Raw genomic sequence first — 20,392 nt, 5'->3', positions numbered from 1 at the left:
CATAATCAGTACCTGAGACAGGACTATAGTGAGTGTATCTCTGAACAACATAATCAGTACCTGAGACAGGAGTATAGTGCGTGTATCTCACTGTATGAACAACATAATCACTGCTCTCCGTAAATGAACACCCTGGCCTACTAAGGAAAAGCATTTTAAACTCTTTAATGACCAGAAAACAAAACAACTTATAATACTGTCATGCTACTAATCCTGTCACATCACACCCATCTTGTTCTAGTTGCTCCCAGTAAATCATTTTTTTAAATTCTTGTAATCACACAGTACCCTCCATACACTGACACCACGCTAGACAGGAACGCCCAAAAACGTCACATCCGGTTTTAGCCTGGGGTAAGAAATTTCTATGGCTGCCAATGCAACTTGGTCCAATCCTTAATCACATACGGACAAACATCTATGCCGATGCTATCTAACTTGCGGAGGTAGCGTGCCTTTTCCACGGGCAACAGATCTTTCAACGTATGGCATTGCAAATACGTTTGATAATCGCTACTCTGCTCAATATTGTTTTGAAAATGCCGCAAATTGCATTGCAGTGAACGAGCGCAAATCACAACTTCCCCCGGTGGTGGGCGGAGTCACAGTTTGAGGCGCTGTTTACGCGCCGTGGTGTCAGTGTATGGCCAGGCACCCCCATCTCTTTGTGACCTGCTCCAACCTTACGTTCCCATAAGGTCTATTATATATCAGATCCTAATCCCAAGCCCTGTTGGTTGTTGTTCCCACAAAACTAAACACTAAAGGTGATCGAGCCTTTGCTAGTTGTTTCGCCCCCAGGCTATGGAACGACCTCCCCTACCACCTGAAATCTGTGGCCTCTGTGGACCTTTTCAAAAAACTTTTAAAGACCCACATTTTCAGACAGGCCTTTGTGACCTGGTCCTGTTTCCTGTATTGATTTCTTGATTTTTACCATCGCCGATTGTTCGTTTTTCTGTCTCCTTGCTTTATTGTTTAATTGTTATGTTTTGCTTTTAACGTTGTTAAGCACTTTGTGACTCCGGTGTCTGTGAAAGGTGCTCTATAAATAAAATGTACTTACTTAATCCATGTCATTGCAGAATGTCGTTCAGCTTCTGTCCCCATTGCGGGACAAAGCTGCAGCCCGATTTCCGGTTCTGTCCCTCGTGCGGGGAGAAGATTCCCTGTCCCGTTGATAGTCCTGGACCAGCGGTGGATGCTGCTCCTGGACGAGGGGGTGATTCCATGTTCAGCAGCTCAACGCACAATCCCAACGGAGGAAGCTCCAGCACATCTGGCACTGTAGAAAGTAATGGCTGATTTATGTGGTTGTGTGTCGTATCACGCATACTGTAGGGCTGTCACCATTACAATAGTTCAGTTGACGATTAATTATTGTCCTACAAATAATTGCTATTAACAATTAATTGTGTTTTTGGCATTGGGACATAATATGCATAATGTCATTTCTGTTTGGCCTGGAAACCTGGCATCTCTCCAATACCGTTCCATTTGTGGTTGTTTTCGCCATGCGATGCGTTGTGTCTTTAGATTGTTGTTGTTTTCGCCATGCGATGCGTTGTGTCTGTAGATTGTTGTTGTTTTCTCCATGCGATGCGTTGTGTCTGTAGATTGTTGTTGTTTTCGCCATGCGATGCGTTGTGTCTGTAGATTGTTGTTGTTTTCGCCATGCGATGCGTTGTGTCTGTAGATTGTTGTTGTTTTCGCCATGCGATGCGTTGTGTCTAGATTGTTGTTGTTTTCGCCATGCGATGCGTTGTGTCTGTAGATTGTTGTTGTTTTCGCCATGCGATGCTTTGTGTCTGTAGATTGTTGTTGTTTTCGCCATGCGATGCGTTGTGTCTGTAGATTGTTGTTGTTTTCGCCATGCGATGCGTTGTGTCTGTAGATTGTGGTTGTTTTCGCCATGCGATGCGTTGTGTCTGTAGATTGTGGTTGTTTTCGCCATGCGATGCGTTGTGTCGCCATGCGATGCGTTGTGTCTGTAGATTGTGGTTGTTTTCGCCATGCGATGCGTTGTGTCGCCATGCGATGCGTTGTGTCTGTAGATTGTTGTTGTTTTGGCCATGCGATGCGTTGTGTCTGTAGATTGTTGTTGTTTTCGCCATGCGATGCGTTGTGTCTGTAGATTGTTGTTGTTTTGGCCATGCGATGCGTTGTGTCTGTAGATTGTTGTTGTTTTGGCCATGCGATGCGTTGTGTCTGTAGATTGTTGTTGTTTTCGCCATGCGATGCGTTGTGTCTGTAGATTGTTGTTGTTTTCGCCATGCGATGCGTTGTGTCTGTAGATTGTGGTTGTTTTCGCCATGCGATGCGTTGTGTCTGTAGATTGTTGTTGTTTTGGCCATGCGATGCGTTGTGTCTGTAGATTGTTGTTGTTTTCGCCATGCGATGCGTTGTGTCTGTAGATTGTGGTTGTTTTCGCCATGCGATGCGTTGTGTCTGTAGATTGTTGTTGTTTTCGCCATGCGATGCGTTGTGTCTGTAGATTGTTGTTGTTTTCGCCATGCGATGCGTTGTGTCTGTAGATTGTGGTTGTTTTCGCCATGCGATGCGTTGTGTCTGTAGATTGTTGTTGTTTTGGCCATGCGATGCGTTGTGTCTGTAGATTGTTGTTGTTTTGGCCATGCGATGCGTTGTGTCTGTAGATTGTTGTTGTTTTCGCCATGCGATGCGTTGTGTCTGTAGATTGTGGTTGTTTTCGCCATGCGATGCGTTGTGTCTGTAGATTGTTGTTGTTTTGGCCATGCGATGCGTTGTGTCTGTAGATTGTTGTTGTTTTGGCCATGTGATGCGTTGTGTCTGTAGATTGTTGTTGTTTTGGCCATGCGATGCGTTGTGTCTGTAGATTGTTGTTGTTTTGGCCATGCGATGCGGTGTGTCTGTAGATTGTTTTCGCCATGCGATGCGTTGTGTCTGTAGATTGTTGTTGTTTTCGCCATGCGATGCGTTGTGTCTGTAGATTGTTGTTGTTTTGGCCATGCGATGCGTTGTGTCGCCATGCGATGCGTTGTGTCTGTAGATTGTGGTTGTTTTCGCCATGCGATGCGTTGTGTCTGTAGATTGTGGTTGTTTTCGCCATGCGATGCGTTGTGTCGCCATGCGATGCGTTGTGTCTGTAGATTGTGGTTGTTTTCGCCATGCGATGCGTTGTGTCGCCATGCGATGCGTTGTGTCTGTAGATTGTTGTTGTTTTGGCCATGTGATGCGTTGTGTCTGTAGATTGTTGTTGTTTTGGCCATGCGATGCGTTGTGTCTGTAGATTGTTGTTGTTTTGGCCATGCGATGCGGTGTGTCTGTAGATTGTTTTCGCCATGCGATGCGTTGTGTCTGTAGATTGTTGTTGTTTTCGCCATGCGATGCGTTGTGTCTGTAGATTGTTGTTGTTTTCGCCATGCGATGCGTTGTGTCTGTAGATTGTTGTTGTTTTGGCCATGCGATGCGTTGTGTCTGTAGATTGTTGTTGTTTTGGCCATGCGATGCGTTGTGTCTGTAGATTGTTGTTGTTTTCACCATGCGATGCGTTGTGTCTGTAGATTGTTGTTGTTTTCGCCATGCGATGCGTTGTGTCTGTAGATTGGCTATTTTCACTACTCTTGTGCGACACTACTTTTTTGAGGCTTTTTATGCCTTTTATAGAGCGTCGCAGTCCCGCCCCCTTTCAGAACGACGAGCACCGGAAGAGAATTCCCCATTCATTTTCAGACGGTTCAGAAAGTATTTACCTTTAAAGGGGCATTCCACTCATTTTCAACATTTTACTATGTCATAATGAACTAGAGGTCTGCTTAGTTCTAGGAAAAACAGAATGGGGGGACTTTTTTATTATTTCCACACAACAGCTCTAAGGTATATTAATGACATAGTAAAATGTTGAAAATGAGTGGAATGCCCCTTTAAGCCTTGGACAAAGCCAACTTGGCTCCTGACAAATCATGACGATAAACAAATATTTTGGGGCCGAACAAATAATTAGAAGAACAAAAGTGTACACAGTGTTGTACCCTGTTGTACCCTGTTGTACACAGTGTTGTACCCTGCCCTTTGTTCTTCTCTTCCGGTGCCCTCGTGGTCCTGAAAGGGGACCACGTACCCTTGTACCCTGCCCTTTGTTCTTCTCTTCCGGTGCCCTTGTGGTCCTGAAAGGGGACGGGACTGCGATGCGCTATTGATGACATTACAGTAGGCTGACAGGAAATGGGTTGAGAGAGATGGGGAGTGACACGCGGCAAAGGTCGTCAGGAATGGATCGGGACTCAAACCAGGCTACATTGTAGCCTATAGGCCGACCGCTACACTCCTGTATAGCGATAGATAGTGATGCTCCTTCTCCTGTATAGCGATAGTGACGGCTCCTTCTCCTGTATTTCTCCTGTATAGCGATAGTGACGGCTCCTTCTCCTGTATTAACTCTTGTATAGTGATGGTGATGCTCCTTCTCCTGTATTAACTCTTGTATAGTGATGGTGATGGCTCCTTCTCCTGTATTAACTCTTGTATAGCGATAGTGATGGCTCCTTCTCCTGTATTAACTCTTGTATAGCGATAGTGACGGCTCCTTCTCCTGTATTAACTCTTGTATAGTGATGGTGATGCTCCTTCTCCTGTATTAACTCTTGTATAGTGATGGTGATGGCTCCTTCTCCTGTATTAACTCTTGTATAGCGATAGTGATGGCTCCTTCTCCTGTGTTTCCAGTCAGCACCCGTCCTCCCCTGCGGAAGACGACCCGCGGCTCTGTTCGCCTCGTCCATGAAGAGACGTCTCCTTTCACCGTTGCATCCACACCCGTTTCAGGTAAAAGAAACCAATAAACTGAACTGAGTTGTTAACCGATTCCGTACATAGGACATCGCCACACGTCCTAGGGGTCCCAATCGACGCGTACATCCGACGTGTGAGGACGTCTTAGCGCATCCTCAATGATACGGGACGAGATAAGAATATTCTGAATTTTTTTCCTTTTTTAATTTGTCAGTTCGCCTTTCGGCTACCGTATGCTACACTCTAGGCAATTGTTAGCTTACCATTGACTTGGCCGTTAGCGCGGCGGAAAGAATGACTCGTCTCTCCTAATCCAGGGCGCTCTCCGTGGTGTTGAACGGATCGATATACTGGCGCTTCATTTCTGCTCCTCATCCGTCTCTCCCGCAAAATATGAACGCTTTTTGGATCATATATCGTATAAATTAAAACGATCGCAATGTAAGCTAGCTATGTAAAGTAAACTTTTTTTAGTGGATTGTTTCTGGGTTATGAGTTTCCGAGTAAAAGCGGCCATGTTGTTCCGGCACCCCAGAGCTCCTATTTTGAAGGACTTCCGGCACTGATTGTGTTAAGGGATGAGCTTGGGAAGTTGGGATGGACAGAAAATTTATATTATTATTAGACAGGTGGTCTGCGGACCTCAAAGTGGTCCGCGAAGCATTCCCTGGGGCCCCCGGGGGTCTGTGTATTCCGCAGACTCACAGATGTCTCTCTTTCTCTCTCACACACACACACACACACATACACACACACACACGTGACACACGTACGCACATGCTTGCAACCCTTCGCACGCACGACCCGTCTCTGCTCGCTCGTCCTGTCTTTTCAAGACACACCCGTGTCCTGCTCAATTTGTAAATAACATGCTAGTGCTAACGTTGAGCTATACAGTACGTTGAGTTGCTAAATAATACTCCTCTGTGGCTGCGTGTTGCAGCTAAATTGTGGAGAGATGTGGTTTTGGAGGCGTCGTGTCCATGACGAAAACTATAGGGACGGTAACCGTGACAACGGCACGCATGCGCAGTGGCGGCGAAACGACACTCATAGATTTAAACAGAGTTTCCAAAAAACGCTTATAATAGTTTTGATAAAGTGAAAAAGGGCTTCGATAAGACTTCCATTAGGTAATGGTCAATGCCTGTGTGCCAAGTCAGTTGTCCAAGTCATTGGTGCAGCCAGTGAGGAGCAGCGACATGAATTCGACACAGAATTCCTTTGTGCAGACATACAGACATTCCCTTGTTTATATGTAGATCAGTTTAGACCTACATTTATTTAACAGTGAAATGGAAAGCAAGATATTGACTGTGATCTGATACTTGCTCTTGTATTTCCTCGCTGTAGATGACAATACCGTGCTCTACACATCTCCTGTAAAACCACGGAAAGTCACGTGGAACCTGAGAGAAGAGATGGAGTCGGCTCTGGAGTCATCTTCTCCACCTGTCTCAAGGTCTCCTCGGTCAGGTGAGTCATCTTCTCCACCTGTCTCAAGGTCTCCTCGGTCAGGTGAGTCGGCTCTGGAGTCATCTTCTCCACCTGTCTCGAGGTCTCCTCGGTCAGGTGAGTCGGCTCTGGAGTCATCTTCTCCACCTGTCTCGAGGTCTCCTCGGTCAGGTGAGTCGGCTCTGGAGTCATCTTCTCCACCTGTCTCGAGGTCTCCTCGGTCAGGTGAGATGGAGTCGGCTCTGGAGTCATCTTCTCCACCTGTCTCAAGGTCTCCTCGGTCAGGTGAGATCGAGCGAATATAAAAGGCAAAACACGTAGACATTTAGGGGTGCAACGACAAGCTTGTCAACGCGTTGTGAGCTTGTCGATCTGCTATTTTCAGCGAAAGCTTTCCCCACTTTAACAAAAAAAAGTAAAGTACACTAGTATAGAGCCCTGAGGGTTTATCGACAGTTGCAGCCCTACACACATTTTCACATTCATGTGGGGACTGTGGGCTCTATTTCCGTCCATGCTAAACCCCTTATGCCTAAACTATGTTGCCTTTTTTTACTATTTTCAAAAACATTTTTGAATAGTTTAAAATAGCCAATCTACATCGACACTTCTATAAAGCATGTTGCCCACCGAAAATAGCCTAGCTACAAGCTCACAACATGTCACGCTGCGACGTGTTGTGAGCTTGTAGATAAGCTATTTTCGGTTATTAGTCATTTTAGATTCACGTATAGAATACGTGTGTAGAAGCATCTTCCATAAACATGAATGAATGGTCTCAGAAATTTCATAAATGCAAAGGTTAAAGGGACACTTCACCCTTTTTGCCAAAACATATATATCAATGACGTTTATAAGATTTAGAACACTTTCCTGGCATTATTTTTTGTGTAATCTCTGGGTTTAGATATTTTAGATTAACGGGTGGCTCTGACGTCAGAGACACTCTTCCGTATTGCTACCGGACTACATTGTCTCCTCACACTGCAGCTAGACCAGCCCCAAAACACAGCCGTCACGGACACTGCGATTTGTTCCACCTACAACCTTCGTTGACCGCACCCCCACATGCGCATTTGTTATTGTGTTTGTGTCATGTCGCTGTCGTCAGCAGAGCAGCACCAGAGAGACGTGCTATGTTGCCACGAATCCCCCCCCCCCCCCCCCAACTCTAGATTTATTATAATGATATGAAGTGACTTGCCATAAACCATCCATTAACTCCCCATTCATCCAATTTGCATCTGCTTGTATTAAACAACATTAAACTCACCAACATTGCAGCTGTAGGGAAAGCTTGAATATCCACTTTCAAACTGCAAAGCTTTTGTTTCATAAAAATCCACCGAATCTTTTTCCCACTCAGCTCTGCACTTAGTTTTTCTTCTTTTTTAGTTCTATCTAACTACTAGAACTTTCTGACTCTGAGGTAGATAAGATTTTTGGCTGTCAACAACATCCATTTGTTTTTTCAATGTTGTGGACCGGAGCGTGGTGAAATAGTTGCTAAGATACGATACTGCATAGTGATTGGCTCTGCTGCATGCCTATGAAGAGTACTGACCAATGAGCTGAGCCTAGCGCCCTTCCAGACACCAGGTTCCAGTGTCTTGCTTTCCTGTTCCTATAGCTCAGTCGGCTGCCCCTTCTTATTACTGCATGGGAGCGAGTGACTGAGAATCACCATAACGCGCTGTCATTTTTCCACGAGACAAAAATACGGGATTAAGTGCGTCCCGTATCGGTTCATTACGGGACAGGTCTTTTAGTTGCCAAATACGGTACGATCGTATCTTAGCAACTATTTCACCACGCTCCGGTCCACAACATTGAAAAAACAAATGGATGCTGTTGACAGCCAAAAATCTTATCTACCTCAGAGTCAGAAAGTTCTAGTAGTGAGATAGAACTAAAAAAGAAGAAAAACTAAGTGCAGAGCTGAGTGGGAAAAAGATTCGGTGGATTTTTATGAAACAAAAGCTTTGCAGTTTGAAAGTGGATATTCAAGCTTTCCCTACAGCTGCAATGTTGGTGAGTTTAATGTTGTTTAATACAAGCAGATGCAAATTGGATGAATGGGGAGTTAATGGATGGTTTATGGCAAGTCACTTCATATCATTATAATAAATCTAGAGTTGGGGGGGGGGGGGGGGGGGGGATTCGTGGCAACATAGCGCGTCTATCTGGTGCTGCTCTGCTGACCACGGCGACATGACACAAACACAATAACAAATGCGCATGTGGGGGTGCGGTCAACGAAGGTTGTAGGTGGAACAAATCGCAGTGTCCGTGACGGCTGTGTTTTGGGGCTGGTCTAGCTGCAGTGTGAGGAGACAATGTAGTCCGGTAGCAATACGGAAGAGTGTCTCTGACGTCAGAGCCACCCGTTAATCTAAAATATCTAAACCCAGAGATTACACAAAAAATAACGCCAGGAAAGTGTTCTAAATCTTATAAACGTCATTGATATATATGTTTTGGCAAAAAGGGTGAAGTGTCCCTTTAACACCATGGAGGCCCGGGGCGGAGATCTCCGTCAAGTTCAAGGTCATGGTCAAGTGCCCAAGCCGGAGATTGATAAATAGGACGGAGATTAATGATATCAAAACCGATCGCTTCGCTCCACAGCCTAGGAGCGCTTGTTGCCAAATCCGATCACGTGTCAAACAGTGACACGTCATCGAAAATGTTCCCTGCCTGTTTAGCTGACGAAAACGAAAATCTTAAAACGATCATAACTCCCGATCTAAATCATCCCGTCTAATTCTGAAAAAATATCCTGTGTTAGACGGCGCTCCGTGGTCCAGTCGCTAGTCGCGATAGATTTATTCTTACCTTCCGTTGTTGTCGATCGACTCTAGAGTGGTGTGGCTATTGTTAGCTGCTACACAGACATTCACAACAACTTCCGGTGCGCCGGTAAAAGTGGTCTGGGCGTTATAAATGATGGGCACATGGATGAAATGGATTAAATAGGTCCGGGCAAGCAAGGTGTTAATGCCTCACTGTGATTTCTTCCATTGGTTGGCTGTATGTGGAACAACAGCAACATACAGTACGGTTTTTTGAGTGGTGCAAACCACTCCAACAACCAGCTTTGTCTGTATCTATGTTTGTGTACCTGTGTACCACTACCGTCCGTGCACAGGTGAGCATGGTTACTATGGTCACTGACATTACGTCAGACCACAGCTGATCAGGCTATATAAGACCTTGCACCACTCAGTTCACACGGGTGTGATTTTTTAGATTATGTTTAGAATACCTAAACATCATCATTAAACTTTCAGTCATGTGATTGTATTTATTCCGTGTGTGTCAGTCATGGGGAAGGAAAAGGCCTCCAAACGTGGTCATCCATTGAAGCAGCAGGACGGAGAGCAGAAGCTGACTGATAGAACATTCAGCAACGAGGAGGACATGCTCGTAGACAGCTCTTCAACATCGCTCCAGTGCTCACCCAGCTCCAGGTCTCCCTCTAGAGGTCAGCTCCAGTGCTCACCCAGCTCCAGGTCTCCCTCTAGAGGTCAGCTCCAGTGCTCACCCAGCTCCAGGTCTCCCTCTAGAGGTCAGCTCCAGTGCTCACCCAGCTCCAGGTCTCCCTCTAGAGGTCAGCCAAAAACACTTACTCTCTGGTCATGTTCCAGAAAGCTGCATCATTGAGAGTTCTCAGTCACCACCACCACCACCACACAACTGTCCTTTCAGTCATTTAGATTCCAACATGATTTATACTGTGAACAAGAAGGCACTGGAGCAGCTCAGACGATTTAGGCCCTTATTTTATTATATCAGGGTGCAGGTAAAAAGTGACAACGTTTCGATGTGTCAATTACATCTGTCTTCTTGTTCGCATATATGTCCTGCTCCTGAGATGCACCAGACTGGCCTGCTATAGGCTAGAGGCACGGCTGGAACTCCCTTCTACATTTATACTGTATACTTGCATACACACACTGATGTCACACAGTCGTAAATGGCACGATCGACAAGCTCACAACCGAACAGTTTTGAGGTTGAATTGATGTGCTTATTTATCTGTGTGACAGCAAGTATAAATCGGGCATAACCCTTATCCATGTGACTGGTCTAGCCGTACAGTAAGTAAGGGATAATGTTTGGCTGAGTGGTCATTGTTTGTAGATAAATCACCGACAGGCTGATTAATTAAGGTTAATTAGCCTGAAGGTAGCCTACATCAATTAATAAATTGACACAACAAAACACAAACAAAACACAACAAAACGACTCGTATTTCCTTGCTTGGTAATGAAAGTATTCCCAGCTGCAGCACAGTCGGAAAACAAGGAAGTGGGTTAGTTGATCAAATGGAATCCATTTTCGGTCTATTTCTCGCTCAAATGTTTTCAAAAACATTTTTGAGAGCAATGTTTAGCTGTAAATGACACTGTGTGTGTGTTTACATGGTTGTCATGTTGGAAACAGTAAATCAGTGGAGCACAGCAGGTGCTCCGAGGGTTTGATTAGGCATTGGCCTGTTATAGAGCGGAGCGGTCTGTTATCAAGAAATAACAGACCGATGAATTAGGCGATTGACCAATCGGAATCAAGCATTCAACCAAGCCATGTAATAATGATAGATATTGTCTCTGTCGGGTGGAAACCTCATAATGTCAAACTGTGACTTTTCAGGATTCAAATTCTGCTACTTTTTAATGCTTTTGTGTGACGCTGTAGTATGATCAAGTAGGGCATTAAAAAAGTGACAAAATATGGAGATAGCAGGTTTCTGTCCGACACCGACGATATAAAACCTTATTCTAAGATTAAAGAGTATTTGAATCGCTCAAACTAGTATTTAACCCATTTTGACCTCAGATTTGACCTGAGATCAGATTCTAAAAATGTCTTCTACATCCTGACAGTTTTCTGAAAAAGCTATGTTTCTATGTCGGTCGTTCTTCGATTTTTCAAAAATAGCAGACCTACAAGCTCGTAGCGCGCCACTCGGTGGAGCGCTATGAGCTTGTAGATCTGCTATTTTTCAATAGCTAAAGCATAGCATAATGCTAACACCAAAAGGGGTTCCCGCCAAAAATGGGTTAAAATACATGTTGAGAAGATTTAATTTCCTGAAAAGTAACTCCTCACTCACTGGTGTCTCGCCCCGGTTGCGCCTAAAAAGATGAACTTGGAATTTATTTTTCCAAAGAAGATGAACACTTTTGGAATATTGTCACCAAGGACCTGAGTTTTTTGCAATTTATGAATTGATTTGTCCTTTAATAGTCAATTAGGGGCTGGTATGTTGAAGCCATTTGAAACATTTGCTTTATGATTTATTATTTATTTGCTATGAAATATGACTGATGAAATATGGTATGATGAAATGTTTTATATTGGGCTTATTTTGTTTATTATTGCTTACGATCTGATTATGCTCAGTGCTTATGGTGATGTGATGTCCAATAGACATAGAGTGACGTTTACTTATGTAGGTGTCACTCTGGTGTAGCCTGGGGTCCTCCTATGTCACTCTGGTGTAGCCTGGGGTCCTCCTATGTCACTCTGGTGTAGCCTGGGGTCCTCCTATGTCACTCTGGTGTAGCCTGGGGTCCTCCTATGTCACTCTGATGTAGCCTGGGGTCCTCCTATGCTTTCTATGGCATAGGCAGCTCCCTGCAGGATCCGCCGGGAGAATCTAGACGCAGCTGCGTGACACGAGACTAATTAATTAGAGCGACAGAGAGAGAGGTGTGTGTGTGTGTGTGTGTGTGTGTGTGTGTGTGTGTGTGTGTGTGTGTGTGTGTGTGTGTGTGTGTGTGTGTGTGTGTGTGTGTGTGTGTGTGTGTGTGTGTGTGTGTGTGTGTGTGTGTGTGTGTGTGTGTGTGTGTGTGTGTGTGTGTGTGTGTGTGTGTGTGTGTGTGTGTGTGCGCACGTGTGTGTGTGTGCACGTGTGTGCGTCAATTTAAGGTGCAGACGATCAGAAATCAGCAGAGAGTGATCAACGTTTGCGCTACTCTATGCCGAATTGAAGTGGTCTCGGTCCCAGACTTTTTTTTTTCTCCCTGGAAATAAAAACGTCTGGGTTTCCGAGGCTACTCTGATGAGACAGGGGACTGCAGGTGATCAGAAACCAGATAGGCAGGGCAAACATTTTCAACCACACACACACACGCATATTTAGGACAGATATTTAGCATAGAATAAAGCCTTCTACGAAGCTTTTTGTTTATTTTGCCTGGCTGTGGTGCCAGGCGATTGCAGGGAGCCTGGCTGTGGTGCCAGGCGATTGCAGGGAGCCTGGCTGTGGTCTCAGGCGATTGCAGGGAGCCTTCGTTCTGAAACGTTTCACTTTCCATTTCCTCCAAAAATCAGGAGGCAAAAGTTACTGTACTTCCTGAAAATCACACTATTATTTAGATTTCTCTCTAGAAGCGTTAATATGGTAACCGCGATGTATCATGACGTCAGAAATGAGACCAGAACTGAACATCCATGTTTTGATCCGCTGCGTGGATGCAGCATAGCTTCAGAGAAATACGGTTAAAACGGCGCTTAAACAAGGAAGTGAATGGGTGCGTGTGCACCCCAAACAGGGCGGGTGGGGCCTAGCAACCAGGCTGATGGAAAATAATGGACTTGGACATACTGTACAAGTGTTCCACCTATTAAACCGCATGAATGTGTGATAATTGTCTTTTATTCCCCTCACAGTGTCATGTGGCTGTGATTGGCCGGTCATGTTAAAACATGTTGGTTGTGATTGGGCGTCATGTTAACACATGTTGGTTGTGATTGGACGTCATGTTAATTGGCCATCATGTTAACACATGTTGGTTGTGATTGGCTGTCATGTTAACACATGTTGGCTGTGATTGGCCGTCATGTTACACAGGCAGATTGTGATTGGCTGTCATGTTAACACAGGCAAAGGGAAGGCCAAGAAGAACAAGCGCATTGTGAACGCTCTGGAGCCGCTACAGGAAGGGGAGGAGCTCACCGACACCACAGGCAGGAAGTGGAGACTGATGAAGCTGCTGAGCCAGAGCGCCACAGAACTCTTCTATGAAGGTGAGCATATTTGCATGTTCTCCCCGTGTCCCCTAGGGTAGGTACCCTCACAAAAACATGCAGTAATCCTGGTCTCCAAAACTACCTCCGCCTGGCCAGCCGGGGCACCTGATGGAGGGGAAAGGAACTGGTCGGAATAACGTGTTCCTTGTGGCCGAACGGTTTGCGGAGCGGTCTTGATACCGGAAGGTCGCCAGTTCGTATCCCCGGACCGGCACGTTGAAATTACCACCGCTGAAGTGCCCTTGAGCAAGGCATTGAACCACTACCATGAAATGTTCTATGAGCAGGGCCTGGCTGTAAACAAGTATCTGATGCTTAGTACAGTTACCCTGGGTAACTTTGCTTACTTCGCGCTACGTCCGGCCAGGGAAATTCCCCCCTGTCAGGTGAAAAGAAGCTGGTGTATGACTGTATGCTGTATGTGATTCACTTGCCTATGACTACATTACATATCACACACGTCTTCGTTTCTTTCCCCCCCAGTCGCATCGGTGTCTGGTTCTAAGGGTTCAAGCCATGTCCTCAAACTGGTAAGTTCATTCAGAAGGTATCACTTGATTATCCCATTTAGGCCTGACGTCGAAATAAAAAAAAAGTCTTATGAAAGAATATATATTCAAAAATGTGTGCCGCATTTTTACGATTTTTCAAAAATAGCAGACCTACAAGTTCATAGCGCGCCACTCGGTGGCGCGCTATGAGCTTGTAGATCTGCTATTTTTCAATAGCTAAAGTATAACATAATGCTTAGTTAAAACACCAAAAAGGGGTTATAGTGCCCTGTTTCAGTCAAAATGAAGACCCCGAATTATGACTTTTTTTTTTGTATTTAGATTACTAAATAACCGTCGTCATAAATGATTTAACCTGTTTAGACCTGAGGAAGCATGTTTCTTGATAAATGCATTTTATATATGTGATGTATTCCCATACTTTTGTTCCTGCCTAATGTAAGTCGCTCTGGATTAAGAGCGTCTGCTAAATGCCTAAATTGTAATTGTAATTGTAAATTGAAGCGTCTGTGTCACCTCACAGCTTTTAACCACTTTTAACCATTTTATGAAACTTTTAATTGTTGAAAAATAGCAGATCTACAAGCTCATAGCGCGGGGAAATCGTGTAAGTTTGTACGTTTTTGAATATATTCAAAAACAGCAAACATTTTTAACTTGTATCTCTTTGCTTCTGGGGGGTCCCTGGTACAAAACATTATACAGATGGGGGGCCTGCCGGCCAAATACAGTTAATGTTTGGGGTTCTTGACATGAAATAGTTTGAGAACCACTGACATAGAACCACATATAGAAATGTTTTAGAAGACAGAATCTGGTCTCGGGTCTTAATGGGTTAATGGCCAAGTTGAGTTTAGGGGGGAAAGTTAAGTAAGGAAGGAGGCACTTTGATAGAAAGCAGTCTGAAGGTTATTATAATTGTTTGGCATCGCTGAGCATCATTGGCCTTTAACCCATTTTGGGCGGGAACCCTTTTTGGTGTTAGCATTATGTTATGCTTTAGCTATTGAAAAATAGCAGATCTACAAGCTCATAGCGAGCCACCGAGTGGCGCGCTACGAGCTTGTAGGTCTGCTATTTTCTGAAAAATCGAAGAACGACTGACATAGAAACATAGCTTTTTCAGAAAACTGTCAGGATGTAGAAGACATTTTTAGAATCTGATCTCGGGTCAAAATGGGTTAAAGCGATATCACTTTCTAATATATAAAAGCCATGAAGCCATGATTGGAGATTGTCCTAAATACATCTCATCTTTTCTGAAGTGGGACTCTGAGCCCTACCACACCCGGTCAAATGGTTTTCCCAAATTCAAGGTACCAAAAGTTAGCTCTGAACTTGGTAGATCTGCTTTTGGCTTCTGTGGCCCTAATACATGGAATAACCTGCAAACGACATTGAAACTTACCACATTGGTCGTTTTAAAACCTTAGTGAGCATACAGACCCCCACAATATGTAACTATTTAAAACCTTAGTGAGCATACAGACCCCACAATATGTAACTATTTAAAACCTTAGTGAGCATACAGACCCCACAATATCTAACTATTTAAAACCTTAGTGAGCATACAGACCCCACAATATGTAACTATTTAAAACCTTAGTGAGCATACAGACCCCCACAATATGTAACTATTTTAAAACCTTAGTGAGCATACAGACCCCCACAATATGTAACTATTTAAAACCTTAGTGAGCATACAGACCCCCACAATATGTAACTATTTAAAACCTTAGTGAGCAACACAGACCCCCACAATATGTAACTATTTTAAAACCTTAGTGAGCACACAGACCCCACAATATGTAACTATTTAAAACCTTAGTGAGCACACAGACCCCCACAATATGTAACTATTTTAAAACCTTAGTGAGCACACAGACCCCCACAATATGTAACTATTTAAAACCTTAGTGAGCACACAGACCCCCACAATATGTAACTATTTTAAAACCTTAGTGAGCATACAGACCCCACAATATGTAACTATTTAAAACCTTAGTGAGCATACAGACCCCACAATATGTAACCATTTTAAAACCTTAGTGAGCATACAGACCCCCACAATATGTAACTATTTAAAACCTTAGTGAGCACACAGACCCCCACAATATGTAACTATTTTAAAACCTTAGTGAGCACACAGACCCCCACAATATGTAACTATTTAAAACCTTAGTGAGCACACAGACCCCCACAATATGTAACTATTTTAAAACCTTAGTGAGCATACAGACCCCCACAATATGTAACTATTTAAAACCTTAGTGAGCATACAGACCCCACAATATGTAACCATTTTAAAACCTTAGTGAGCATACAGACCCCACAATATGTAACTATTTTAAAACCTTAGTGAGCATACAGACCCCCACAATATGTAACTATTTAAAACCTTAGTGAGCACACAGACCCCCACAATATGTAACTATTTAAAACCTTAGTGAGCACACAGACCCCACAATATGTAACTATTTTAAAACCTTAGTGAGCATACAGACCCCACAATATGTAACTATTTAAAACCTTAGTGAGCATACAGACCCCACAATATGTAACCATTTTAAAACCTTAGTGAGCATACAGACCCCACAATATGTAACTATTTTAAAACCTTAGTGAGCATACAGACCCCCACAATATGTAACTATTTAAAACCTTAGTGAGCACACAGACCCCCACAATATGTAACTATTTTAAAACCTTAGTGAGCACACAGACCCCCACAATATGTAACTATTTAAAACCTTAGTGAGCAACACAGACCCCCACAATATGTAACTATTTAAAACCTTAGTGAGCATACAGACCCCCACAATATGTAACTATTTAAAACCTTAGTGAGCAACACAGACCCCCACAATATGTAACTATTTAAAACCTTAGTGAGCACACAGACCCCCACAATATGTAACTATTTTTAGATCGTTTTGAAATTTGTCTTAGCTTTTTATTTTGTATTTGTAAACCTATGTAATTCACATGTATATCTTTTGTTTTTCTTTTCCTGATCTTTTGATGTATTGTGATGTGTTTTTCTATATGATATTGTATTGTATTGTATTGTTGTATTGTATTGTATTGTATTGTATTGTTGTATTGTATTGTATTGTATTGTATTACTCGACGACACTGAAAATGAGTTTGATTACTCAGTGTAATTTCGAGAATAAACAAAACTCGAATGAATAATATATTGATTCAAGCTAATTTAAAACTGGGGTGCTCACAAAAGCCTGAGTTAAATTGACCGCAAACGTGAAAAAAGTGAAATATCCATTTTTAAGCCAAGGCAATATGTATACAGTATAATTAAAAGTTAATGTACGTATAGGATCAGGATGTATAATAATAATAATGTCTCTGTTCCCTTAGGGAGCTAAAGACGGGCGAATCTTCAATGAGCAGAACTTCCTGCAGAGAGCTGCAAAACCTTCATCTGGTAACTCACCATTTACTGATGACATAGTGTTTTAACACGAGTCCTCCTTCTCCATATGAGTTCATCGCAAAAAGAAACCTCATGTTACTTTATAATATTTCAAAACTTCACCCAATGTTCCCCTATTATTATCACATGACCAGAAAAGGGAGGGTAGGGTTCATGTGGTTAAACAAAGTGACTGGGTAAAGAGGCTGGGGGCTACATTTGTGTGACGCCGGCTGTAGTATGATTAAGTAGGGCATTAATTAAAGGACCACTTCACCACTTTTCAACCTATCTTCATATGCCATTTTATCATGATTATTAGTGAGGATCAACCTCACTAATAATCATGATAAAATGGCACGATTTGTTTTCTACTCAGTCTGTGCCTCATAGGAGGGCTGTGGGCAGTTTAGAAACCGTCTTCCAGTGACATCATTAGGCAGATTATTTTTTAAACGATGGCTTCCATTTTCGCATTCCAACTTTTCAGGACTAGAAAGCCTGCAGTTTTTATTAGCTTGTAGAAAAAAATTGCGCCATTTTTTTCATGATTATTAGTGAGGACCTATTATATGTAGATAGGTTGAAAAGTGGTGAAGTAGTCTTTTAAAGGACAACGTTAGTTTTTTTCAACCAAGGTTCATGTTTTAGGATGTTATTAGAGAAAGTAAAAGATGAGTGTCATTTTTTTTTCATTTGCTGCTTTCTTTCGTTTTAGGGATTTTAGCTGTTTTTTACAGGGGGCGGGGGCATTCGATCATGGGGCTAAATATGTATTTTTTTACAAAATATTATGGCGATTTATTTTTTTATTATTTACTATAGTCCTAATAAACCCCAGGAAATTACATCTGTCCACAAAAAAATCACAGGATCTACTGAATGTGAAGGTAGCCTACTGGGGGGAAGCCACACTGTGTGTCATAGGCTCAATGTCAGTTTGACACATTCAGTAGATCTTGTGATGTTTTGTGGCCAGATGTAATTTCCTGGGGTTTATTAGGACTATAGTAAATAATTAAAACATAAATCGCTATAAAATGTTGTAAAAGAATACATATTTAGCCCCATGCTCGAATGCCCCCGCCCCCTGTCAAAAACAGCTAAAATCCCTAAAACGAAAGAAAGCAGCAAATGAAAACAAAATGACACTCATCTTTTAGTTTCTCTAATAACATCCTAAAACATGAACCTTGGTTGAAAAAAACTAAAGTTGTCCTTTAAAGAAAAAAGGTTAGAATATGGAGATCAGAGGTTTCTGCACGACAGTGACAATCTGATGCTATTGATCTGATCTCTGTGATCTGATCTGAGATCAGATCAATCTGATGCTATTGATCTGATCTCTGTGATCTGATCTGAGATCAGATCAATCTGATGCTATTGATCTGATCTCTGTGATCTGATCTGAGATCAGATCAATCTGATGCTATTGATCTGATCTCTGTGATCTGATCTGAGATCAGATCAATCTGATGCTATTGATCTGATCTCTGTGATCTGATCTGAGATCAGATCAATCTGATGCTATTGATCTGATCTCTCTTTAGTGGACAATCTGATGCTATTGATCTGATCTCTGTGATCTGATCTGAGATCAGATCAATCTGATGCTATTGATCTGATCTCTGTGATCTGATCTGAGATCAGATCAATCTGATGCTATTGATCTGATCTCTGTGATCTGATCTGAGATCAGATCAATCTGATGCTATTGATCTGATCTCTGTGATCTGATCTGAGATCAGATCAATCTGATGCTATTGATCTGATCTCTGTGATCTGATCTGAGATCAGATCAATCTGATGCTATTGATCTGATCTCTGTGATCTGATCTGAGATCAGATCAATCTGATGCTATTGATCTGATCTCTCTTTAGTGGACAAGTGGAAGAAGCGGCTGAAGATGGATTTCCTTGGCATTCCTTCGTGCGTGGGCTTTGGTCTGCATGCAGATAACTACAGGTTTGAGAGAGAGGTGTTTGCTGCTAATGTTTTTATGTTTAGAGGCTGTGACTTCAGTTCGAACTACAGGTTTGAGAGAGAGAGAAGTGTTAACCCATTTTGGGCGGGAACCCCTTTTCGTGTTTTAACTATAAGCGTTATGTTATACTTTAACTATTGAAAAATAGCAGATCTACAAGCTCATAGCGCGCCACCGAGTGGCGCGCTACGTGCTTGTAGGTATGCTATTTTTGAAAAATCGTGAAAATGTGGCACAAATCTTTGAATATATATTCTTTCAGAAGACACACCGAGCCCATGTTAGGCCTCATGGCGGGTAGGGTACTGTAGCTATTGCAGTGGTCCCTAAAAGGCAATCTATGAAAACCTCAAATAAATTGCAACAGAAACTTTTTTTTTTTTTTCATAATTATGTTATTAACAACATAATCCCAGTGGTGGAACATATTGGAAAAATGCTAAAATATGATGGTACTATTAATATACTATAAGGCAAAATTCTCAAAATTTGATTCTGATTTAAAGGGTAAGACCACTTTTTTAGAGGTTTGGGTTGTTTTCTTACCTTATTATGGTCAAACTAGTCCAGTCCAGGAGTTATTTCGCTCCATAGTGCAGTTTTACAGAAAATAACGTTATAAAAATACCAGCCCATTGACTTCCATTGTAACGGGGAAACAGCTCTCAAAGTCACTATTTTAGTACGTAAACAAACACAAACAAAGTTGTTTCATACAATATAGAGCAACACCAAAACTCATGTGGTTTTATTTCTTCATAAAAATGGTAACTTCCTGTTGATTTTACTATATGAAGATCTGGATCCGGATCCATGGATCCAGTCCGGGTTTTCTTCTGAATAAAAATGGACAAATCAACAGGAAGTTAACATTTTTATGAAAAAATAAAACCACATGAGTTTTGGTGTTGCTCTATATTGTCTGAAACAACTTTGTTTGTGTTTGTTTACGAACTAAAAGAGTGATTTTGAGAGCTGTTTCCCCGTTACAATGGAAGTCAATGGGCTGGTATTTTTATAACGTTATTTTCTGTAAAACTGCACTATGGAGCGAAATAACTCCTGGACTGGACTAGTTTGACCATAATAAGGTAAGAAAACAACCCAAACCTCTAAAAAAGTGGTCTTACCCTTTAAGTAGCATGTGACGTGTCAAACTAGGTGGATTTCATGATTCTGAATCCATTGCAATCATCTGT

At 42.5% G+C, this 20,392-nt stretch overlaps 1 protein-coding gene across 2 annotated transcripts in view; it reads left to right on the top strand.

Annotated features, from left to right (window-relative positions):
- The window catches only part of vrk3 (VRK serine/threonine kinase 3), a 31,020-nt gene that overhangs the window by 1,206 nt on the left and 9,422 nt on the right, over window positions 1–20,392 (top strand). For both annotated transcript variants that reach the window (XM_079497678.1, XM_079497677.1), the window contains exons 2-9: window positions 1,086–1,294; window positions 4,705–4,803; window positions 6,124–6,246; window positions 9,548–9,835; window positions 13,117–13,260; window positions 13,747–13,793; window positions 17,154–17,220; window positions 19,090–19,174. In XM_079497678.1, the coding sequence (XP_079353804.1) occupies window positions 1,087–1,294; window positions 4,705–4,803; window positions 6,124–6,246; window positions 9,548–9,835; window positions 13,117–13,260; window positions 13,747–13,793; window positions 17,154–17,220; window positions 19,090–19,174 (1,061 nt within the window). In that variant the 5' untranslated portion in view covers window position 1,086. The remainder of the gene's footprint in view (window positions 1–1,085; window positions 1,295–4,704; window positions 4,804–6,123; window positions 6,247–9,547; window positions 9,836–13,116; window positions 13,261–13,746; window positions 13,794–17,153; window positions 17,221–19,089; window positions 19,175–20,392) is intronic.

The sequence above is a fragment of the Electrona antarctica genome, assembly GCF_951216825.1.
Source record: "Electrona antarctica genome assembly, chromosome: 3".
NCBI classification, from domain to species: Eukaryota; Metazoa; Chordata; class Actinopteri; order Myctophiformes; family Myctophidae; genus Electrona; species Electrona antarctica.
This window is presented reverse-complemented; position numbering and strand designations above follow the sequence as displayed.